General features: G+C 39.4%; 1 protein-coding gene across 4 annotated transcripts in view; it reads left to right on the forward strand.

The window, feature by feature from the left end:
- The window catches only part of EBF1 (EBF transcription factor 1), a 394,244-nt gene that overhangs the window by 24,009 nt on the left and 344,242 nt on the right, over positions 1-25,993 (forward strand). For all 4 annotated transcript variants that reach the window (XM_082621398.1, XM_082621399.1, XM_082621400.1 and 1 more), the window contains exon 6: positions 1,330-1,398. In XM_082621398.1, coding sequence (XP_082477524.1) covers positions 1,330-1,398 — 69 coding nt within the window. The remainder of the gene's footprint in view (positions 1-1,329; positions 1,399-25,993) is intronic.

The following is a 25,993-nucleotide window of genomic DNA, read 5'->3' on the forward strand; positions in this document are numbered from 1 at the left end:
TACAATTCTTGCTGTTGTTTTCTGAAGATACGAGAAGCAAATAGAATGAGCACCAAATATGGAAGCTGATTCTCTTTTCAGAGATATAGTTACAGCCAGAAGAGAGACTTCCTAACTTTGCTGAAAGACTCCCTGTGCAGGCGTATATTTCTGGGTCCTGAAAATGAAGTTCAGTGTTTGTTTCTCTCTAGCAGCTCTCTAAATTTAGGCTCTATGATTCACTAAGTCGAATGAGTCTCTGTGTATGTTTGTATGTGTGCGTGCGTGCTTGTGTAAGCGAGAGGGAGAAAAGTGCATATTTTATTTGTGGTGCAAGGCAATGTATAATGCTTGGATAACTCCCTCACCTCCTTGACTGATCAAATACGTGCTTTGATAGTGTGCCCTTGGGTATAGACTGGCCAGTGGACACATTTCTTATTTGCAAACAAGTCTCAGATGGATAGTTTTCCATTGACCATGGGTAGTTTTCAAAAACCCTAATTTTTCACTTTTTAGAAGCATCTCAGTTTAAGAAAAAACTGTCAACTTTAAGGTCACACGTGGGGTGGGATTTTGATAGTAGGTGCTTTTCTTGCCCACGTCTGCCTTTTCTCTGACCTAATAAAGAGCGTCCATTGTCAGGCTTTTGCCAGGCTTTGGAGCAACTGTCCCAAATGCTTCCAGGAAACTTGCAGTGACCAGAGCAGGGCACAAAAGCCAGAGGATGTGTGGATCTCTATTTTCTTTTATCTTGCCTCTGTCTTAATTATTGTGTTGTACTTTTATTCTTACATTCTGAACATGGTTCAAAAGCAAACAGTTATAGTTTTAGGATTTGGGGAAGGTTGTGGTTGAAGGAAACGTCTCCCATAAAAGAGGAAGGAGAAGAAAAAGGAATCCATTTAATACAAAATGACTGGAGGGGGAGAAATCACTCATACCTCATTATTGACGCGTTCCACACAATTAGTGTGATCTTGAGGGAAGAGTGTTTAAGCCACCCACAACCCTGAATATTCTTATTGGGTAGATGTAATAATAATGCATTTCACAGTGAACTCTTCCAATCCTGCGGGCAGTGATGGGAAGACCCCATCTTAGGGCTGTCAGTCCTCGCTCCATGGGAGTCCCTCTCCCTCCCTCCTTTGTGCAGGGAGAGGTTAAGCCTGGCCATTAACCCATAGGTGACCCAAATAGAACGTTCTGTCTCAGGGATCCGTTGATTGCCAGGTATGGCTTTGTGGTAATTCTAGCATTTGCAACCCAGCAATTTGAACCTTCTGTCTGCCTAAATGATGATTTTACATGGTAATGGTTGTACTAAATCCTCTTGCTTTTGCTCCATAGCCGCTGTTGTGACAAGAAAAGCTGTGGCAACCGAAATGAGACTCCCTCAGATCCAGTGATAATTGACAGGTAGGGACCGCTCTACTTTCTCTCGGTTCTTTTTCCTCATTATAATGAAACACCTGCCTTGCGTGGCTCATGGGTGAGGGTTAGGAAGGCATGTGGCCGAAATTTGCCTGTTGGTCATGACTTCAGCTGCGCCGAGCTATTGCGATTCCTGGGAAAGCCATATGGGATGTTCTTTGGAGGCCTGTTTTCTTGGATTGCTCCAGTTTTGTGTCTGATTCACGCTCCTAAAGGCATATTTTCTTCTTTCTTGACTTTCTGTGGCTCAATCCTCGCGCTGTGCCAGGAAGCTTCAGAAATAAAATAATAATAGTTTGTGATTTATGAAATGTGGTTGGGTGCTTATAAATATTTAACTTTTATTTGAAAAATGTTTGAATCATTATCACTTTTAGCTACAGTAGTTCTGTTGGATGCAATCCATCTACATTTTAAGGTTTTATTTATGCATAAAGGCAGTTTTAAAGAGATCTGTGAACCAAGATTTTCTACAGTAATTTCCCGTGTTTGATTGTAGCTCTTGCTGCCTTATAGTTGATTAATTTATCCTGCTTGTCTTAATTATTGTGTTTTTAAACAGATCCATATTACTAATCTGACATGACCAAGAAAATCACTGTAGAACAATAAATCTGTTTTAGTTGTTCGGCGCAATTTTGAGTCAGTGTGTGCACAGATTATGCAAAGTTGCATTCCAAATATTCGTTTTACATTTTAATTATTGAAATTCATTGTACGGAAACATGTATGATAAACCATTTGTTACATAGCATTGCTCATTGGGAGTTAAATGGCCTGGAAGGTTTATAGATACTGTCAGTTGTCAGCTAGGACAAGAGCTAGCACCCTCCGTTAGCTGGAAGAGTCTTGCAGGTAAGACTGACTGATCCCTCATTGAGGAAATCAACAGCTGAACAAAAGTCCCTTTTGGGGTTTGGTAATAATGATTTTTGACACCTCCCCCCTGCCCCGCCCACCCATCTGTCTTTCCAATTCTTTACTTTTTGGAGGCTTGCTCTGTTATTTTTCAGTTGACTGAAAAAGTGTTTGCTTTACTGTAATTTGTGACAAAACATCGGTTGTTGATTTTGACTTATGTGATTCTTCAGGCTTAAACCCAATTTTGATTGCCAAGTAGCTTTCTAAAACTTACATTTCAATCAGATATTTTAACTAAATATCTTTCACTAATACTCACCAAAGACATATATCTTTGCTTGATAAGTGAGGATTAATATCTTTGATTCAAAGTTAAAAACATCAACGGTTTAGTGTGTAATGAAGTTGTGTGCTGCCTATAGAATTAGCATATCATGTTTATCTACAAAAGCAGACATGCCATTATGTAATTTCTTTTTTCTGCAATGGCAGATAAATCTTCAAATGAATAAGATAAAAAATAAATATAACCTTTATGTTGTTTGTTTCACTTAAATACCTCTCTTCAAAATGCCATTTGTTATTTTAAGCAGATTTTACTCTTCTCTCAAAAAGAAAGTGTTCTGATCAAAGGACCAGCCCAAATATTCCCCCAAACTTTGAAACTATCAACATTCGGTTCTGCCACACAGTTTCTTTTGGTTCAGATGATGACAAGAACCTTACTTTGCCACCCGCAATGAAAACACTTTTTTTTTGCTTTTGAATGGGTTAAGCTTTTAAGTTCTTCGTTTGGTTTTAAGCCGTGACTCTGATATAGAAGGTTGATATGACTGTGGTTTGAATAACATTTGATTTTGACCTGTTTCTGTGGGTTGCGATGGCATAAGAAACTTGACTCAGCAGCGCTGTAATTAGCCCGGCCCGTGTTTTTGAAACAGGATTGTGTTACCTGGATTGCATTAGTGTGGCTTCTATTGTTGCCGCCTTGCATCTGTCCCAGTAGGGTACTTAAAACCTTTTCTTGGCTGGGGTAGTTCAAACAATTTAGGCAAAATAAGTATGCACTTTATACTGTCGGTGGCTTTAGAGATATTACTCATGACATTTATCCTTTTCATTTTTTCTTTTTTGGTTTGACAAAGTAGAAAACGGTGTTAGCCAATCTTGGTCTCTTAAGAGAGGGGTACTTGAAAAACGGCTGAAACCCAGGGTATCTGCATGAGTCCCAACATATGTTTATTTGCTGGCTGTTGCCACTGTCTCCCATGAACCGTCTTTTCAAGCAGTGATGCCAGCTGATATGCACAACCCCACTTAGCTATTTTTATTTGCATCTGAGTTTTCAGAATTTATTTGTCCTTCAGTCTGCCAAAGGTTTTAAAAGCTCCAGTCCTGTCTGTGCTGATATGTGAAACTTCCATTTTTAACAACAAGCGAAGAGAATAACAACAGGAAAAGAACTTATACAAGGAAGGGCAAAATAGAAAAGATTTTTCAATTCCATAAAATTGCTGCAAAGGAAAAAAAAATGACAACCGTGTTTGAATTTCATATTTTCCAATTTGATTCTATATTACCGATTGCATAATATCTGTGTTACGTGCTTAGGGTTTGATTTGCTTTCAGATTTATGGATGCGAATCCCTGCCTATTTTGTAAAAATAGGTTATGGGGCCTGCATTCAGTAGCAATAGTAACTGTTTTTACAAGATTCATACAATGTGCAATTATAGAGCTGAGGGTACAGGCAATCCTTGTGTTAGGATTTAGCATAGGTTTAACACGCAGTCACCTTTTGGGCACCAATAATTTTTAGTTCCCTTTGCTTGTCCTTCGGATTTTGGAAGAACAGTGCTATTTTTATCAGTCAAAAGACTTTTAGCAGTGGTTATTCAGGAAAACTATTTATAGGATTGATAGAAGAGGCTTTCTGGTCATACGGCAATGGTACAGGGTAAGCTATTTCTGTGTTAAATTTTGGCTGTATTTTTTGCTGCCAGTGATTTGGGGACATCAGGTCAGCATACTCTATCAAAGAAGTGAAATTAATAAAATCAGCAGTTATATACTGTGATTTAGAAAATGTGTTTCTACTTTCTTCTTTTATATTAGCATGCGACAAAGTAAGAAAAATATGACCCCAACTCTTTTTACGATTGTGACAATTTGTCAAGTCACTTCAAACGAGTTTGGAGGAAAATTTCTGTAAAGGTACAAAGTGGGCATCTGGAGTTGACTGCCAGGTTGTATTTCTGCCTAATGCCAAATGGCTTGATTGAGAATTATAAAAAAACAGGCTGTGCCCAATGATCTAGATATCTGGGCTGTGTAGACATGGGAAAAGTCAAATGTGTTATGTTTAATACCTGATGACCAGGAACTAATCACAGCAAATTTCATTATCGTTGAGGTAAAGGGCTATGTGTGGTAATTATTGTTAAAGTAAAAAGCAAAAAATGACTTGCAGTTATTGGATTAAGGTGGAGATTGATTTAACATATTCACATAGCAACTCATATTTGAATTTAAAAGGTTTGCAATAAAATTCATGTTTAGAAATTGAATAAATTGTAGTTTTATTAAAACATTGGATATCCTTGTGTCCTAACCTTTTTCCTAGGAGTTATCTTAGTTCAATAAATAAAACCTCATTAGGCTATTCCCATTTCAACGAGTTTATTAAATTTTGCAGGAGTAATTAGCATAAGCTGGGCTAATTTTTCTGGAAGACTAATGAGGGAGGTTCTTAATTAGGTTTACTTTGTAAGAATCAGAAAAGATGATAATGACAAAAGTCACAGGGTAGTCTGAATTGGGAACCCAGTTTTTCTGAATTCATAAAAAAACTTCCATTTTCTATGTGGAAACTTATTTATAAATGCTTGAACTGAATATATTAAGTGTGCAGACTGTTATTCCTTATCTAGTTAGTTAGGATTACTGTGCATTCTAGATTTGCTTCACAGAACTCTTTATTTTCCTTTGAGCAATGACATGGATGAATACAGATGGTCTTACAAAAACATTTCTTTCTCCGAAGTATGCTATAGGATTCCTTTCACATAGAGCCCTAAAGTTTCCGGCCAGATTTGTGTCACTTACTTCCAGTAGGGCAGGATAGGGGATGGCTCAATACTTGTTTGTTTGTTTGTTTTTTCAATTTAAGGTCAGTGTGATTGATGAAATAGTTGGATCACTAAATAAAGGGAGAAAATAAGAGCCCAATTCTTCATTTCTTTGTGCTGTGGATCATAAGAATTGACAAGTGGACTGTTTTCTTTTAATAGATAGAAATAATAAAGGATGAAATTCCTCCTCGAATTATCTTCTCCTGTCTTATGTGAATTTAGACATAGTCCTTTCGGGATATAGTGTGGCCTGAGTAACTGGAGAGTTTTAGGTCCCTCACGGCCAATATTAAAAACATGGATTTTTAAAGCTTGCCAACTAATATCCCTCTAAAGATTTTGGGTTTGCTTATTGCAGCTTTAACAGATTTGTCTTTCTTTTCCATTTATAGGAATCTCTGTATCTACATTTGAGATGTAAGCCCTGACATGGCAACATTTTCAAAAAATACATGAGTTTTGTAACATGAAGAATTTAACCTGTTCGGAATTAGCTCTTTAGGCCACACTTACCCAAGGGTCTCCTAAAAAGAAAAAAAGAAGTGTATATTTGTTTTTTTCTAGGATTTTCTAAAGATCTTTCACAACTAGATCACTTTCACCTAGGTGACACTAAATGTGTTTTCTTTATGATTGTTGTCTGAAATAGGATGTTCAGGAGTGAAAATATTGGAATGGCCATTTTACCTGTTGATTTTACCTGTCAGGGTTGTTCAGAGAAACAATTTTATTTAAGATCCATTCTTCATTTAAGAGGTTTAAATGCTGTAATAGGACTTTTCAGAAAAGCGCAGTGTTGTCTTATCACCAAGCTAATTTCTTGATTAAATCGATCCTGATGTGTTTATGTAACATATATATTCATTTGTGTAATAGGAAAACAATAGTAAAACTTTAGAATTAGAATATAATTGAGTTTTTTTTTAAACATTGAACAGGGTGGGCTATATTCTAATTCCTATATCTACAATCCTAAAATGGTGAGGGCATCAGGTTCCCTCGACAGTAAATGATTTCCCTGTCCTTTATAATCAAACTTAAATCCAAAAATTCACTAAAAATTTTTCCTTTATTTTCTGTAAAAAAATAAAGTCCTCAACTAACATGAACATAGACATACTTTTATTAATGTTGCAGATGAGGCTTTTAGTCAGAGTTTCATGACTTTATTTCATTGACCTTTCAACTCATTATTTTGCTCTTCATCAGTTTTTAGAAGGACCAACCACTAAACATAATCACTCTGTAAGGTGCACAAACAGCTATCTGGGGCTCAAGGAACCAGAGGTATCAATGCATTTCTCAGATTTCTGATATGCCTTTTATATTGCCTGATTTCCTAACTTTGAATGCTCCATTAAAATAAAAGGAGGAGGAATTCACCCTTTAAAATTGCCGCAGGCAGGATAATTGCTGTCCTCTTGGTTGGTTTGAGAGGTTTGTGTTTTTCCAAAAGTGAAAAGCCAGCGCTGACACTGAGCGTGAATTTATGGTTGTTTATTAATCCTACCGTATTTAAACATTTGTTTTCTCAGTGGGAATTCATATGTGATTATTAGCGATGAGACTTATGTGAGAGACTATCATTCTAAATTTTATCACATATCAGATAATACCGTTCTGAATATGAGATGAGCCTGTACACTTGTGTGCAGTTTGCTACCGTGATAAGAAAATAATGAATACAAAAAAAAAAGAAAATAACGAATACAATCAGCTAATAGCAGTCTATATTCTATTTGCTATCAGCTGTTTCCAAATACACAACCAGAATGCATTCAAATGGATTGCAAATATGCTGACAATATATCATAATGCAAAGTACTTTTACATGGTATAATACTACTGCAGACACCATATAATGAACAACAGTGGTTTTCCTGTAAAGGAAGTAATGGCAGCAACTTCCAAGAAATGTATTTAACGGAGCTTCAGAGAATCAGCAGTGCATATGTGTAACTGGCCTGGGTGTCAGCCCATGGTGTGGGTTTTAAATCTCATGTCATCATAACTTTGTTTTTGTAACAGTTCTGGAAAAATACAGAAAAGCACTACAAACTCCTCTGTGTGTCATCTAACAACTTTGCACAGTTTGTGATGAGAATATATCATTATGATAAATATGCTTTTACTTTTCTAAAATAAATTGCTTAGAATGGGGAAAAAAACCCAAATCCCTCCCCAAATGCAACTCTCCATTGAGAAATTTTACTTGTTTTTCCTTACTGCAAGCAACTGACCAAACTCTTTAATAAAAATTGACCAGATTTTAAAAACTCTCTTTAGAGGCTCATGCATATAAAGAGGTGGCATTTTGGTCTTTTTAATTTGCATCAGGTATTATCTGAAATAGACCATTAATTTTTCCTTCTCTCTCCTCCCACCATCTCATCCCTCCCTTTACAAACCGTGTAATCGTATACCATCCTGGACAATATAAAAGTGACCTAAATACTCCAATTGCAATCAGTGAAATATGGTGAACAGTACAGGTTTGTCTTTGGTTGCTTGCTGCCTTTAAAGGTGTGTGTAGATGGAGATAAATCTCCCTCGCAAACTCTTTCTCCAGTTACAAGCTTTTGTCCAGAGGTAAATGAAGGTTTTAACGTTACAGTACTTATTGTAATAGAATTTTAATTGCCTTAACCCTGCTAATGTGTGAAGCTGAGTGTGTGTGTGTGTGTGTGTGTGTGTGTGTGTGTGTATTTTTCATGAGGAGGGGAATCAAGCCAAAAAAAAAGCCCTGCATATTTTTCATGGGGGGAGAGGGGGTCACATATGGTAAATGATGCAAACTTAATGAAACCGGTTCTGGGGAAGAGAATGCCATTGGTGTTTCATCCATGTAATGTATATTCCACTTTCAGTGGGAACAGAGTGATCCTCAGTGTGCTTTGGGGATTTTTATTTTTGAAGGTGAAGTGCTTGGTTCCAGGTCCAAACTTGCCTCCAAATCCTACTTGGAAAGATGTAACTAGACAAGCTGGCAAATTATATGGCTTGATCCCACACAATAACCTCTAAAATGGCACTCGGTAACTATACCATCCTGCTAACTGTTTGAGGCACAATAGTTTTGTAATATAATATAAAGTAATAGTGTTAGCCAACACATCTTTAATAAGATATTGTTCGTGCCTTTGCCATATGCTACAGAGCAGCCTCTCACTCGGTGGGCCTTTTGATTCCTCTCAATAAGATTATTTCAAATACTCTAATCCTGAATCATTGACATGAATACAAAAGCCTAGTGACATCTAATAGATGCCTCTTAGCTTTGCTTTTCCTCTTGTTCCTTTCCTTTTTCTTCTCTTTTTACCTGACAAAAAGCTTATAGACACTTGGGCTCTGTCTCTCAGTAGCAGCATGGGGGGGGGGGGCGCTCCTCATGAGATATAAAGGAGGAAAAAGGACTGACAGAGGCCCGATAAGCTACAGAGTGAAGGGCCATAGATTAAAAGTAAATGCCAGTAAATCCTACCCTGTACACTTAACTTGTCCTTTTATTGTTTTCTTTAACACTTCCCATGCCAGGAGAGGGAAAAAAGAGAAAATAATAATCACATTGCACGTGTCCATTTTTAATCTGGACATGGTCACTATACGTATCGTATAGTGTTTTGGCAAGATTCTCACATTTTGGTTCATGTCAGCGTTATGGTGGTTTAAAAAAATGCCCCTTTAATCAATATCAAGATTCCCTCAAGAACTTTTTTTTTTTTTTGCTCATTTGCTGCTTGATTGACCAAATATTGATACTATTTACATCTGGTGGGGCAGTGGGTGAGTAGGTCAGAAGAGCCCTTCTGTAGGGTATGAACACTCATGACATGGCATTTCCAGGTTGAAGGAACTTTTTCTTTTCTTTTTCTTTATTTTTATTTTATTCACTTATTTAATTTTTGGCTGCATTGGGCCTTCGCTGCTGCACGCGGGTTTTCTCTAATTGCTGAGAGCGGGGGCTACTCTTTGTTGCAGTGCGTGGGCTTCTCATTGCGGTGGCTTCTCTTGTTGTGGAGAACGGGCTCTAGGCATGCAGGCTCAGTAGTTGTGTTTCGCGGGCTCTAGAACGCAGGCTCAGTAGTTGTGGTGCACGGGCTTAGTTGCTCCATGGCATGTGAGATCTTCCTGGACCAGGGCTCAACCCTGTGTCCCCTGCGTTGGCAGGCGGATGCTTAACCACTGCGCCACCAGGGAAGCCCTTTTCTTTTCTTTTTTAATCAATGAATTGGAAATGATCAAAGTGAAAGATCAGGATATCTTGTTCCATGATGGTAGCTGATGCTTTTTTGTGTGACCTTGCTCCCTGCTGTGCCCCAAGTGTTGCCTGCGCTGGATGTGCCTTCTACACAGGCTGGAGGTGAGACTGAGGCAGGAGGGTGCAGGCAGACAACTTGGATAATGGTCAGAAGTTGTTTGCCCTCCACCTTCCCAAAGCAACCACGAATTGACTAAAGCTTTTTTTTTTTTTCTAAAGATCAGACTATCATGCTACTTGCAATTTATTTATCATTGCTCAATAGAACAATAACTTCCCCCTATTTTGAATGTGCTTTCCGTTCATTAGTATTCTGATCTGTTAGTAGTATCTTAAGGCATCATTTCTGATAGTCTTGGATGCACTATTGGTTGAAGTCCCCTCACAAAAGGAAAAGTTAGTTTGAAGAACCCTGGACCTGTGTCAGGTTTGGCTCCTCTCACATGTACACACGCACACACACACACACACACACACTTGTTACAAAGACAAAAACAAAGATGAAAAATGAGATGTCTCTTTTCTATTTATTAAGAAGTTCTTTAGAAAAGAAAGTTGGTTAAGTTATCTTTGAAGCTATTACAATGTTGCATCTGAATCCTGGCCTATGAACACCTTAAAACAAAACAAACAAAATGCCTGCCCATTGTGAATTTAATAGTAACTTACATCTGAATGGAACTTGCAAAGTTATTGGTGACCTTTAAGGTGTAGTATTTCAGAGAATTCTCTTCACACAAATGTTAGGGCACAAATTAACTCCATTTTACGTACATGTAAACTGGGGCACACAGCTGAAGGAACTTTATTAGGGGCAAAGTAAGTGATTAGAAAATCGGTGTCCTAGCTCTCAGCCTGATCATTTTCCTTCTCAATTGCACAGCTGAAATAAAATACTGTTTTCAGTATTTCATGTAGCCTCATTTATTTTTCTTGGTATCCACATTTCATCCTTTCCATGAATTAATCTAAACCTTTTTACCTAAACAGTTTTCCTAGTAGATCTTGCACTTAACTTCTGGGATTAAAAATAATAATAATAATATAACATAAATTGTTGTACTCATTGCTAGAGCAATATTTGAGTTCTTGTGTCCTCATTTAATTTGATGAGTAAACCATTGTGTGTTTCACTAGGGGAAAAACAGGCACTAATCCAAAGAGAAACCTGGGAAAAGGCAGAGTATAATGGAAAAGGCCTAGAATTTGGAGTCCATTGGCGGAAAATCAAATCCCTCCACCATTAATTCCCAATACCTGAGCCTCATGGGGTTCAATTTTTTTCATCTTTGATATGGGAAAATCATCTCAATTTTGAAGAACTGTGTGGGTTAAAATACCTAGCACAGAGTTCGGCACATATTAGGTGGTTGAAATCAGGCAGCTCTTGCAATCTGAATATAATATATTTCATGTGGATTGTTATTCTTAATGTGGTGATTGCCATGGTACTTTCTAATAAGCAAAATTACCTTACTGAAGTTTATCATGGTGACTCAGTCCTCTTGGTGAGGAGTTACTCTTTTTTTTTTTCTTTCCACAAATATTTATTTAGCGTCTACTATATGCCATGCACTGTCTTCAGGGTTGGAGATAAAACAGTGAATAAGACACACATGGTTCCTGCCCTCATGGAACTTTTAGTGCCTCAGAGTTGAAAAAAAAGAATTGGTATAGTAAGTGTAGAAACGAATATATTGATTTTTTTTAATAGGAGAATGTTATTTCAGATAGAGATCATGGTGCAGAGGAAAAATATTCCTGGGTTCAAAGATGCCTGTTAGCTCTTACTCAGTGGTATTGAACTTGGGCAAACCCCGTGGTTTTATTGCACTCCTCTGAGGCAGTCTACACATTGGTTAAGACCACAGACTGTGGAGTCAGACTGCCTGGGATCAAATCTGAGCTCTGCCAGTGTTAACTTCAGGCTGCGGTCAGATCGCCTCACTTCTTTAAGCGCCAGTTTCTTCATCTGTAAGACCGGGATAGAAGTAAGTAGTTCCTACTTTATAGGGTTGTGGTGAGGAATAAGTAGATAATGCATGGAGAGCACTTAGCACAATGCCTGGCACATAAATCACATTCAATAGAAGGTGGCTGTTATTTTTTTAAAAAAAGGGCTGGAATGAAAAGATCTCAAAGATGCTTTCCAGCTATGAAATTTTAATTTGAGTTCCCTCTGGTATTCCTGAGGCTGATAAACTCTTTAGGAGGTAGACTGTAAACCCCAGCGGGCAGTGGTTTGCATGTATTGGTTGCTGCTGTATCCCCAGCACTGAGCACATTTGCCTCACTGCTGTGTAGCAGGTGCTTAGAGTATGTTTTTGTGAAATGAAAGAATGGAACTAGAGATGGAGTTGTTGAATCTGGTGGTCTCATCTCTCTGCCTAAAGACAGGCTTGTTATAACTACACAATAAAGTGAAAAGGCACTGCCATTAAAGAATGATGAGAAACAGAAAATGTAAGATAAAATATTAAATTTGTTACACTTAAAAATGTTAATCTTCACACGATTACCATGCAAATCCTCTCATTGCCTGTTTAACTGATCAAGTAAATCACAGAGCAGACAAGTGAAAAACCCTGCTGTTGACATTCGCACAAAGCACATTTTCAAGAATATATTCTGTTAACTAGTATGTCTGTTACATACCATAATATGAATTTAAGGCACACACACACACACACACACACACACAGAGTATCCTTTGCAAGCAAGCAGATTTCAGAGAGTTTGGGGGGAAAGCTTTATTTTTGTATAGCAACTTGGTAATCTTCCATTATTATATCCAATGTGAAATCAGTGTTAAGTAACATATGTTTCAGCAGTGCCTTTGTTTTATATAACGTTAGAAGACTTAAGAGTTCACTGTTTTTTCTTTCAAGCAGGTATAATATTGATGTGCTACTCTGGTGATTGAAGGGTTAATGAATCTCCCCCGTCCCCCACCCCAATCCCATCATGTGCCTGGTTGACTCTGAAAGAAGGGGCTTGAAGTTGCCCACAGGGCATCCCTTTCCCCAGCCTTCTCCAAGGCCACCTGGGCAGATGGGAGCTTGCCTCCTGTCCTTAGGACACAAAATCCAATCAGGCGCTGTGTCTGCTGGTCTCCCTGACCTGTGTGTGAGCTGGGAAGAGGGGGAAAGAAGCAGAGGCCATTCACTGTTTGATAGGCTGCATCTTTGTGGCTCTGGGGGCTCCTGCGCATTCTTGAGGAAGGAAGTTCTCCCTTAATTTCAAGATAAGGTGTCATTCATGAGAGCAATGTGCTGAACTAATCAGGTTAATTGGGAGGCCCCGGATTGTCCTCATTGAGCCCCTCTCTTCTTCCTGTTAAAGGCAAATAGTGCAGACAGATAGATTACACATATTTTAGTTTTCCCCAAGCCCATGAAATCTGTAGGCGTTCGGGGAACGTAGCTTCAGTGGAGTGTCATTCAGGCTATCAGGCTGTCGGAGCACGGGTTCTTATAGAGCAGCACAGTATTAAAACAAAACACAAAAAATAAGCTCTTCAGAGGTCTGATATCTTTTTTGTTTTCTCTTAATGTTGAAATAATGTCAATGTTTCAGATCAGCCGGAATGACTATTTGTTCTAGAATCCAGATGGATTCCTCCCCGACTATTTTATTTAAGACTGAAACTTAAAAAAAAATCTCATCGTGATATGCCATCATTGACAAGGAGTTTCTCTGGCTGTGTTTCGATTCTTCGGCGTCCAAGCCGGACACTGGGGGCTGTGGCCCTGACTAATGGCATCTCAGCCTCCCCTTGGAGCTGCAGCATGGAGAGAAAAGAGAGCTGCTTCCACCGGATTCCGTGAAGGGCGGGGATCCCTCCTCCTTCTTCTCCACTCCAGATGATTTGTCATAGTTTAATTTTAAACACTGTCATTGACTATTCTTTCTTTCAATCCCACCTCTTTCCTCCTTTTTTTTTTTCTTGGAAGTTCCAGGAATGACTTTAATTATCTCCACAATCAAATTCTCATTGCTGCCTCTGTGAAAGTGTGTAGTCATAGATGGCAGGGATTATTTTCTTTAGCACTTGGGGATAGAGAAACCGGTTGTTTCAAAATGAGAACCAGCTGCTTCCACAGAGCCCTATTTAATGGGGAGTCACTTTGTACACAAACCTTCACTCAGGTCGGTCATTACGCCAAGCCCCAAATCAGCAGTGTTTGGTGTATCACCCTTTATTAAATGTCGACCGAGGAGTGATTTAGCCAATAAGATAGTAATAATAATAATTTAAAAAAACACACACCCCATGTCTTTAATTTGCTTCTGCCGAATGAACACTTGGATTTAGAAGGAGCACATCTCAAACTTCCTCCTGTGGTAATTATACTGTATACTAGTTTACCACTTCTCATAGATGCCGTGTGTGTGTGTGTGTGTGTGTGTGTGTGTAACTTTAACCCTCTCTAAATCTAGAAAATAAAATCAAGCTCCTCTTTCAACATAATCTTTCATCTGACAAGCACAGTAGATAGATGAAAGGTAGATAGCCAAGTTGTGGGTCCCATTAATAGAACCAATTGGAGGGCAGAGATAACCGCTATTATCAAACATCTTTTATGCCATCCTGTAAAATAACGATGAGGGTGATATACCATATATATTTTGCCTGTCTTTCTAGCTTGTAGAAATTGGTTTGTTGTCATACCATGTTAATCTCTAGCAGCACCAGATTCGATTTGAAATAAGGAAAGTACTTTCACAGTTAACTGTACAAAATACTTTTGAAGCATACAAAGAAGGGGAAAAAAAGCATAAAAGACACGTAAAACCACAGTAGATATTCACTTATGGGAATGATTTGTTTTTGAACCTGGGTTGCATTTTTATAAGATAACCTAATTTGGGGGCTGCAACATTTATTAAATCAGGGTTTGAAGGATTAAAAAAAAAAGAGCAGCTTCATAAAGATTTTTAAAAATCTAGTTTAACCAAATTTTATCTTACAAAAGTGAGAGATTACTTTGCATTATTAATAAAAATATATGGCTACTTAAAAAAATATAACATGCTTAAAAAAATTTTTACATTGACATTAACACAATAAAATAATGTGAAGAAAGAATAAAAATTTAGAAATTTATTCTCACAGGGAGTTTGATCCATAAGCTGAACACTGATATATATGCTTTTACTTGTTTTATTTTTAGGATTTCCATATTGAAACATAGTTTGTGGAAAATCTTACCTAATGATTTTTTAATTTCTTTGTTTACCAACTACTTTGATTATGTAATATCCCCTTAGTTCAAACTGTAATTCTATTGTATATTTCCTCTATCTGTATTTTTAAAAAATTCTGTGGGTTTTTTAATATAAAAAACAAATAACTGTTATATTTCCAGTCACTCAAATTTGAACTGAATTTTACTTCCTGTTTCAAAGGTCAGGGCAGGCTGACCTCAACAGCAGTGTGGAGGCTGCTGAATTATTCATATCATTGACTTTGTGTCAGCTTCCACATTTGTGGAGAGGGATGTTTTATTCATTTATCTCATTTAGGGTTCTTCTCTGCACCTGTTTCTACCATTAAGTACCCTGTAATTTGCATTTGATGCTAATTTAGTTTCATATCAGCCTGGTCCCCCCTTGTTAATTTAATTTTCTAAGACCCTTTTCATTACAGTAGAACTGTTTTCCTCTTTAAAGCAAACATCTATACAAGTAATTGTATAAACTGCCTTTTAAATAATATCTTTTAGAAGATTCCATCGTTTAATTCCTTAATTCCTATAATTAGCCATGGTTTGATTAATGTTTCAAAGGGTTAAATTAAAATGCAGAATTACTCAAATGCATGCTTGAATAATTTCTTATATACAGTAGTGTTAGTGTTTCGGTACTCTTCCTGATAATTCTCAGAACAGTACATCTTAACAGCAGTAATTTTCTTTATTTACAGTTCTGTTTAGTTTACTAATAGTAGTTTCTTTCAGATCACGGTGTTCTCAACATTTCTTGTGAGGTGTTAGTTTTTTCTTTCATCAAATTGCTGATAGACAGTGGCTTAAAAATGTTCCTGCAACATTAATAATGACATACCCCAGATAATCAGGGTGGAATTAGCTCTGATTCCTTGACATGTTATGGAAGTCTGGTATACTGAATTTCAGGAAACTGTGTTACATTTCATGTCTGTTTCTCCTTTTCCCAAGTCTTTTTATTTCTGTCTGCTGCTCAGAGTAGATTGCCTGGGAATGTCTCAGTTTCCCAGACACCGTGGTTTTAGCAAGCTTTTGTTTGTATCTACAAGTACCCACTGGGCTTCATTTGCCACCTAGATATTGTAGAAATTAGACTAAGTTGTTTGAGGGGGGCTGACTGAAATGGTGGCTACTGTGGTCAGAGTGGCCATGTTCTTTGAGTGTCCATCGGGGATTTGGAGGTCATATAAGCCAGGCATGCAGCCCTGCCAGTCTGGGAAGAAGAAACTTTACCTCAGTCCTTTCCCTGTAACTGTTTGTAAGATCCTTGACACAAACATGGCAGTATTCCTTATAGGCTCCCTTAGAGGTGGGAATTTAAAACGGGGTATGAATTACGAAATCAAATTCTAAGGTACACGGAAATGGCAGAGAAGGAAAATTTGTGACAGGGGCTGAATGTTACTAAGAAATTAGCCCAAGCTCTTCACTAATCCACTGGGTTGGATTAGTTTTATCTCTTGCTGATATTCTCCGGGGATGCCAAATGGTGTAGATGCTTTGGGTTCCAGGAGGATTTCGGGTCTATTGAAACTGGAGTTTGAAGGTGGCTTCTCTTGTTCTCTCAGTTATAAATGATTCCGGGGACTCCCACAAACAACTTTGTAATTTGTGGAAAAGTGAAAGGGAATCTCGGTTTTCTAGTAGACAGCTTCATCTGTCTGGTTTCAAGAAGGGCTGTGGGTAGACTGTTTCCTAAGGGTCCCCTTCAGTTGGGGACATGTCGGGTATGCACCATCACTATGAATTTTTTGCATCCTATGGTGTATTAAGCTTGCTTTATGTTCTGCTGATGGGCCTAAAATAACGTGAGAATTTCCAGCAATGAAATGCAGGATCTTTATTCATTAGCAAAACATGTAGTTACTGACTCCCTCCCCTTTCCCCTGCCCCATTTAGATATCCTTTGTAGTTTGGGCAAATCTGTGAGCTCCACCAGGAATGTCTCCTTGAGGTTTGATTAAACAGCCGGGTTTAAAAACAGTAAGGAATATTTGCAGAGCTCTTAAGATGGCAGGCAAGGTTTTCCCACCCAACTCTGGCTGATGCTGGGAATTCTACTGTTAGAGCCTCATCCTTTTAGCTAAGAGCTTTTGATCTTTACTAAGACATATATAACTTTGGGAAGGCTAACACTTTAATTCTATCACTCATTTACCTCTCTGAGGGGATGAAAGAAAAATTTTACATGGGTTTGGCTGTTTTTAGTTTACGTTCCTACTCTTTGGCCTACATCATTTTAGTTCCCATGGCAACCCTGTGAGATAAGCAGGGGGTTTTGTACCCATTTCCTGGAGATGGAGAATGAATAGTTTAGCTTCATCAAGCTAATCAATAAGCTACCCAGGTCTCAAGGGCAGGTCTTCTGAGGAATCCAGGTTGTTGTAGGAAGAGACGAGGTTTCTATCTGAGCTGAATGAGCTCTCAGAGATTACAGTCCAGTCCCTTCATTTTACAGATGAGAAAGCTGGGGGCAAGAGAAGCTCAGTAACGTTGCCCAGAGATCTAATTAGCCTCAGAGCCAGGACCTTAAGCCAAGTCCCTGGCTCTGATTCCAGTGGCTTTTCTGCTACTACCCTGGGCCATCTGGGTCCTGCTCTGCTCTCCATTTTACCTTGTGGGAGATCAGCCTCAGGGAAGTGTATGTATGTAAGTGTATTTTCTGGATTTGGGTCCAAGGAAACCTGTGAGCTCGGTATCTCCAACAAGGCCCAGCATGGCGCACCACACATACAAGGAGCACATGTTAAATTGTTTCTAAGAAATTATAACAGTCATGGGGAGGAGGAAGCACAGAATATCCCATCATATTATATTATTTTTTTAAAACTCACATATTTCATTCATTTGCAACCGTGCTTGTTCATGCTATGTCATAACACTATGCAAAAATAGCATTTTCTGTTTATATTTCATCAATAGTCATCTTTCAGCAGGAATTTTAGAAAAGTTCTTTCTAGTCTAGATGTCTCATCGTGAGCAGTTGTCTCTGTTATCTTTGTCTGGAAGATACTGACATACATAAATATAGAACTTGGCAATTTTCAAAGTAAGTCCTAATTTTAAAATTATCTTATATTTAAACCTAAACAAAAATAATAATAAAGGAAATGCATTGTTATAGAATATAATTCGGAAGAAATCATAGTGAAAGGGGAAAAAAAAAGGGCATTGAACTTCTCCCTGCTCAAAACTCCCTTTGTGTAGAGTGTTGCCTGAGCAGGTTTGTCACACCTTTGAACTGCCAAGGAGGGGCAGAAGTCTGGGATGTGATGCTGAGAGAGACAAGTAGCCCCTGACATAGTCTGAAGCCGAGCTGCCAGAGAGTAATTCCAAGAGGCAAAGGGGGATTCACCTGGTAAGCTGGGGGTGAGGGGTGGGTAATCAGCAGCTTTTGTACTTCTTCAAGATATGGGGGAAAGGAGGAAGCAAAAAGTAGCTCAGCCTCTGAATTCTACGCCTATCTGGCCTGCGTACATAATTGGGCTGATTTGGAAGCATTTTAGGTTTTCTGTCTTGGTTCAGCTCTGTGACTGCATGTAGCCAAGAGCTACGTCTTTCTTTCCTGCATCCACTATCTGGTTATTTAGGGTCCATGCCCTAGTTTAAAAAAGATGAAAAAAGATATATCTTCTTTTCTTGTTCCCAAATTATCATAAACAAAAAAGCTGGATTTGCTTGTGCTCCCAAATATTTGGATGTTGGAACCCAGAAATAATATTCCTGCTAAACCCATTAAAAATTGTTTCACTATGGGGTATATTCTTGTTTTCATTCACAGAGGTGATGAGGACAAACACCCATTGATTTCATTGACCTCAAATAGGAAAAACGAACCAGCATGTTAATTTATTCACTAAATGTTCATGAAGCATCTACTGTCTGACATAAATTGTAGCCCCCATCCCTGAGTGGGGACTGCCCTGGAGGTACCATGTGACACTTACGGGACACTCACTTATTAGAGACATTGCATTCAGTGTAGAATCCCTTTCTCTTTTCCAGATCACCACCAGTACCATTGAATCATTCATCTTTCTCCTGCCACCACCTGGCTCCCTGCCCCACTCCCAATGTAAGATTTGAAGTAATTCATTATACATCAGATTCAGTGTAGGTTAATGCCCTACTGTGCTAATTTTTGATCTTCAAGATACCCAAATTCAAGAATGTCCTTCTGTTATGAGCCAGCATGCTTTGGTTCTATTATGGGGCTGGTAAGTTAACTCGCTCATGCTGAAGTTGGATTTTTCATTTATGATGAAAATGAGAAGCAACCTGGTATAGAATGCTGAACCAGGACAGAAGAGACCTGGTTTTTAATACTGCCTCTGCTGTTTTTTAGATATGTGAGCCTCAGCAAGTCTCGTAACTTCTCTGGGTTTCAGTTTTCCCATTTATAAAATGAGAGAATTGGACACTTAGGATCTTTAAGATTCCTTCTCTCTCAATGGTTCTAATCCTCTATACTCCTATAAATCTGGTCATTTCTTATATGTAACATTGAACAGTAGCCTATTATTAAACATTTGCTTGGGCATCACGTACTATACTACAAATAGCAACCTCACAGTTAGAATTAAACAACCAGCAATATTCTCAACCAACTTTTATTCCTCCTTTATTACCTTGGCCCAGGTATCAGCTAGGTGATAAGAAGGTAAGGCAGTAAGCACAGCCCACATCTATTGCTAAGATTTCTATTAAGGCAGACAGCTTTGGGGTGAGGTCTTTAGATGATGTACCTTACAAGGCTAATTGAGTTGGTATATTTAAATTTATTGGTAGCATAACTTGGGCAAGATGGGGAAGGTATCTAGTAAACCAAAAGCTGTGGGCTTGTAAAATGTGAGACGTGTGGCCAGACACTTTCATCTACATGAGATAGTAACCAGCAGAAGCTGCCTATAGAACATCCCAGAGCGGTCTAATCGGATTCTTCTGGTTTAGACTTGGCTTCCAGGTGAAGCCGACTAACTGTTGGTATATGTATAAAGATATATGATGAGTTGCACATAGCACATGCTCATGCAATAATTGTTCATTGTCAGCATATATGTACTTTTGGGGAGGATAATGTCCTTTAAGGCCAAATAACTCTGAGTATCTTTAGAATGAAGCTATGAAATTATATGCTCTGCCAGCATCCTGTGCTTGTATATGAGAATACAGTGGATATCCCTTAAGTTTAAAGAAATCAGAATCTCACAAAATCTCAGAAACAACTATTTTTGGTCATTATGTGCAGAGATAAGAGACTGAGAAACAAACTTTGTTCAGGATAGGAACAAGATTCCATATATCTATAGCTATTTTTAAATGTGAAATTCTTGAATCCTTTCATAGAAACATTGTAATATTTTGACAGATCCTCAAGGAAACAAACTTGTGAGTCCCATGGATAATGACTTTCTGAGAATTCCAGGTACAGAATAGGCCCTCTCAGGCTTTCCTGTTTTTTGTTTGCTTTCCTTCATTTCTTATTTTATGTCTAATAAACCTTTACTTTAAGCAAGATCAATTGTTAAACCAACTACAGAGCTAAAGTATAGAATATTAATTCTATAGTAATGCCCTATAAAAACCAAAAGAAATAAGACTGACTATTAAAAGAAATCCATATGTCTCTGGAATTTTTATTTAAGTTTATATTACCAATAATGACCTTGGTTCCAGGGAATTCAGTAACGGTTAATGACCAGCAAGGGGTCACTGGCCCCATGGTGCTTTGGGCCAACAATCCCTTCCAGCATGGACAAGAACTGGTCATTTATCCCAAGGAAGTGCCCCGAGGTGAGGTCCTTATCCTTTGCCATCTGATTATAATTTAACCTCAGCTTTTAAAGGGCCCCGAGGAGCAAAGATACAATGGGTTCGTGCTTTCAGTTTTTTAAAGAGTTTATTTTTGCCATGCAATTCGTAATTGAGTATCATTGAATAGAGTTGTCAAAAAAGGTTGATAATTATGTTCCTTTCTTTCTTTCTGGGGTGTGTGTACTCATTTTCTGTATCCATATCTGCTGGCTTTTAATGGTGTAGAAAGCATCTGTGTATATTCTTATACTCATATTGTGTGTGTGTGTGTGTGTGTGTGTGTGAGGGAGGGGGAGAGAGAGGGAGAGAGAAAGAGAGAGCTGTTAAAACACTCAATGAAGTATAAACAGAATAAAATAAAATATAGGTTACGGGAACCTTCAGTCAAATAAGTTTTATTTGCCACTTGGCAAAGATGTAGTTCTGTAATATGTAAAATATGAGACTAGAGGCAGAGTAAAATTAGTCTTTTCCTGGGGTACAGATGACCGGAGGCATGGTGACTGGCATTGGCTTTTACATGTTCTATGTGTTATTGTTGTAATTCCTATAATTACTGTTGATGATGGTGATGATAATAGCTAACCCTTATTAAGCTACATATTTGCTAAGTATTCTCTCATTCAGTTCTTACAGTAACTCTATGTTGGGAGTGTTTTTATTTCCCCCCATTTTATAGATGAGGAAAGTAGGCTTCTGAGAGGTTAAATAACTCGCCCAAGGTCACCATAGCTATTAAATGGTAGAGCCGGGATGCCAGCCCTGCTGTGTCAGACCCTAAAGATCAGGGTCTTAATCATGACACCATTCTGCCTCTATTTAAAAACTAACATTTCCATTTTCTGAGCGCAGCCTTTAATATATTCATTTAGGCAAATTTCCATCTTTTGCTGGCATAATCACTATTCCTTTTGTTGGTCATTGCTCCCCTGGGCTTCCCTCAAACATGGTCAGAGGTGCCCTGGACTTTTTAAAGATGGAAGAAAGGCCACATGGCCCTGCATAATTTGACCGAGACAGCTGTGCAGTTGGTTGTCTCATTTAAATTACAACCACAGAAAAGATGTGCCAAGCTTCATTGACACAAGGCTAAGGGCAGGAACACAAAACGGTTTCCTGAACCTGCGCTGGGTTACTGCCAAAGGTAAGCAGGCACGCTCAGCAGGGTCTCATGGACCACTGAAGAGGCAGCAAGCTTCACTAAAACAATTATCCCTCCCTGGGCCTTCTCTGAAGGTTTGCAGCTCCAAATTCTCAGGGTAAAAAGGACCTTCTGGCTCTTAATTCTAGCTTGGAATGGCTGACCAAGGCAGGAACTTGAAGACAATTTGTCTGAGAGTTAGGGAGAAAAACAAAGATATGAGATTTAAAAGGTTGGTGTTGCAAAGTATCATCCTGACAGGCTGTGGCTCAGATTTAGAGAAACCCCAAACTGATTTGCTGAAGGCTGAATGCAGAACCTTGTAACCACAGACCACGGAGGCATTCATGAGACCTGACAAGCCTACTTTTAATACAGAATCTGGTACAAAGTTTCATGTGTGTATTTTTGGTTTTTTTCTGTATCTTTTGGAGTTGAGTCTGATAGTCCAAATGGTAGCTTTCATGTGCAGTATTTCCCTTTTTGCTTTGAGATAGTTTAGGACCTTTCCAGGGCTGTGAAGCAATAAATCTATATCTATGGGATATATGATTTCTTCTTTTTTTGGTGGAATTTTTACATAGTATATTTTTCCCTGTTAAATATTATTATTATTATTATTATTATCATTATTATTATTTTTTTTTTTGCGACACGCGGGCCTCTCACCGCTTTGGCCCCTCCCGCTGAGGAGCACAGGCTCCGGACGCGCAGGCCCAGCGGCCATGGCTGACGGGCCCAGCCGCTCCGTGGCACGCGGGATCCTCCCGGACCGGGGCACGAACCCATGTCCCCTGCATCGGCAGGTGGACTCTCAACCACTGCGCCACCAGGGAAGCCCCCCTGTTAAATATTTTTTAACATCAGTTACTTTGTTTTCTTTTTCATCTTTCCAAAACTTCATTCATGGAAGATGCTTCCCAAATCAGATTGGGTTTTATTAAAATTATTATGTCTTTCTGAAACAAACATATTAAATCTTCCCGGAAAGTTCATTATAGCGATATAATTTTTTTTTCTTTTTGCATGTGAGTGTATTTTGGGCCTGAGTGTGTGTGTGCCATGTAGGTTTCTGTAAACATATGTATGTAGTATGGCTTTTCTATTGCAGCTATTGATGACAAAAGAACATATTTCGAGACTCGTGAATTTTTAACTAATTATGATAAAAGGGAGGTGGCAGAGATTACCTTTTTTTCCCCTTATAGAGAAAAGAATTACAACAAAGTGAATGAGGACAAACCGCGTGTGTTGCGCTGCTGGGGGCTGGGCACCTCTGCAAATAGGGGATGGACTCGAGGGAGGCCCGGGGGAGGGAGCGAGCGGAGCCTTTTCCCCCCTACCCGTGCTTTCAGTGGTGGCATTGTGGGGACTCATGAATTACTTCTTATAGTCAGGGCTCCTTGCTATAAATCCAGCCTGGTGCCGAGAGCGCTGTGGGCAGCGGAGCACAGAGCAGAGGCCGCGGTGTTTGTGTTGTTAGCGACACGTAGCGAGTTCCTCCGAAACGGAAAGGCCCCGGCTCCAGTTTGTCGCCAGTGAAAGCCGAAACATGAGTCGCACATGTGCGGCGGGAGCCGCCGGCCGCCGGGCGCGCAGGGGGAGTGCCACCGCCCACCGGGGTATTTGTTGGGGGGAGAAGGGGAGGGAAGGGTGGGGGCAAAGAAAATAGCTCCGGGGGAACCAGGCAAAGGATGCCCTGACCCTTAACTGTTATTTGCCTCCCCGTTACTTGTTTGAATACTTGAGAGAATTTAAAAAAAGAGGTACCCTTTGTGATGTGGCTTTAAATGGCTTTCTTTCTCAGGATATTCTGTGTCTGTCTTGGGGTGGGTTTTTCGTGGGTTCCTTGGTTAGGAGAGGTCTTCTATCACTTTAAGAGGTAAAAACATGAAAAAATGTAAATGTAGGGACTTTAACACTTCCCCCCTTCCTAACATTCATATAATTGCTGTTAAGCCACTTTGAAAACCCTGGGGCCTGGTGTGCACCAGGGTAAAGTTACATTTCACAAGCAGAAAATTGACTCACCACTTAGGAAAATTGGCTACCAATTATGTGTCAAAGACTCTAAAGTCCGACCTGAGGTTTTCTTTTTTGCCAGAAACTGGAATTAAAAAGAGCACGGGCGTCCAGCTTTGTGCCCTCTCCCCGCTCCCTGAGCGACTTCTTTCTTGCAGCTGAGTTTCTGAATTTCCTCTTGAGGCTTCTGGCCAGGGAAGAGGGCTCCTGGCCCACTGAGGGACAGGCTAGCAGGAAGAAGGGAGGCATGAGGAAAGGAGTCCATCAATAGTTAGAAGTTCAATCATGCACAAGGATTAAAAAAATTCTGCTTTATGGCACCTGGGGAGAACGTTGCTTTTGCCCCAGAGCAGCTGACCCAAGGTCTGAGAGCTGTGACTGAGGCTCCTGGGGCCGAGGGGTGCTGGGGAAAGTGATGCTGGGGAAAGGAGGTGTCCTGGGACATCTGCTGTCTCTGGTGACATGGCACCATGTACAGAGCCCATTCAGGAAGCTCACTGATGCCCCCTGTTGTAGGAGGGGTCACCTGGGCTGGAGGGAGGGATGGATCCTCGGTCCTATGCGAGAGTGAGCTGTGGAAAGTTGGAGAGAGAACAAGAGCAAGAAAGGAAGAGTCAGGGATACAGAGACCACCAATGGAGGGAGGGGGAGAGAGGGGGAGAGAGAGACTGAGAACATGGGAGAGAGAGACAGAGGGAAAGAGAGACTGAGAACATGGGAGAGAGAGAGAGAGGGAAAGAGAGACTGAGAACATAGGAGAGAGAGAGACTGAGAACATGGGAGGGGGAGAGAGAGAGAGGGAAAGAGAGACTGAGAACATAGGAGAGAGAGAGACTGAGAACATGGGAGGGGGAGAGAGAGAGACTGAGAACATGGGAGGGGGAGAGAGAGAGAGAGGATATATGGAGGAGAGAAAGCAGAAGTAGATGGAGACAGGAGGGTGAGAGGGGAGAGAGCCAGTGATCTGTACATCATCTTTTATCTCCCTACCCCTCCTCAGCCACTGTCCTTTGTTCCTCCTCTGTACAACTTGTCACACTCCTTGCCTTCTTTCAAGGTCAGCTTCCTCTTCCTGTTGGAGTGGTTTATCCCAAGTTTTATTTCTAATGCCTTGAAATCAAGTCTTATTTAGTGCTTCATTTTCTGCCTCTAGAGGGAGAGAAAGAGAAAGCGTTAGGACTTGCCAAATTGAGTGAATCTGCTGTGGTGTGTTGGAGAGAGTTAGTTTTCGAGGGCAACTGGGATGCAAATTCATACTGGAGATGATCCCAAGATAAGCACCCCTCCTGACAACAGGATGTGATATGTAATAAGTTTAGTGAGAAAAACCATCCTTGTTTTGCCTTCTGGGAAATTTTATGCTAGCTGTTTCTGTTTGATTCTAACTTTGGAAAATTTCCAGACTTCTCAAGAGCCAACCATCTTAAATCCTCAATGATTTAGACAGAAAAGACTGTTTTGTCTAAAGGACAGCAATTCTAAGGCTGAGTCTCACTCAAAATATCTAATTTCAATTTAATACTGGCTTCTTAGCTGGAACAAAGAGAGAAAGAATTTATACTTTGCAGAATAGTTAGTTCACCTCAAAGTCTTTATTGGGTTAAAAAATATGTGGGTATGTGAAATTTTTCTTATGTAGAAGTTCAGAATGCATAAAAGCTTGTTTTTCTAATTAAGACTAAAACATTTTGAGTGTTTTTCTCCCTCTGCCATCTTACATATTTAAGAGAGCTTTTCTAGCTTTAAGAATCTCACAGGCTCCCTCAAGTGATGCTTAATTAGAGAAGCCTTCTATCCACTAAGTATTTTCTTAAATGTATAATTGATTGTGCAAGGAAGGAAGAGCTGCAGGAGTGGAAATCATACATCATTTCACTATTAATGGCAATTTCTAAATAAAATGCAGACTTTGTCATGCTAATGGATAGCTGAGTATGTTTCGATCAGAAGCTGTTTTTCTTTCTTTCTTTCTTTCTTTACTGTTCTGGGATGATTTGGGGAAGTTTAAGTAGCATTTAATATACTAACAAATATGTTCTAATGTGCTGGGCCAAGATTGGAAAAAAGAGCCAAATCAAACTGAAAAATGCAAGGGAATGTTGTGACAAAACCAGTAGTTTGGGAA

This window comes from Mesoplodon mirus (genome assembly GCF_964341445.2).
Source record: "Mesoplodon mirus genome assembly, chromosome: 5".
Lineage (NCBI taxonomy): Eukaryota > Metazoa > Chordata > Mammalia > Artiodactyla > Ziphiidae > Mesoplodon > Mesoplodon mirus.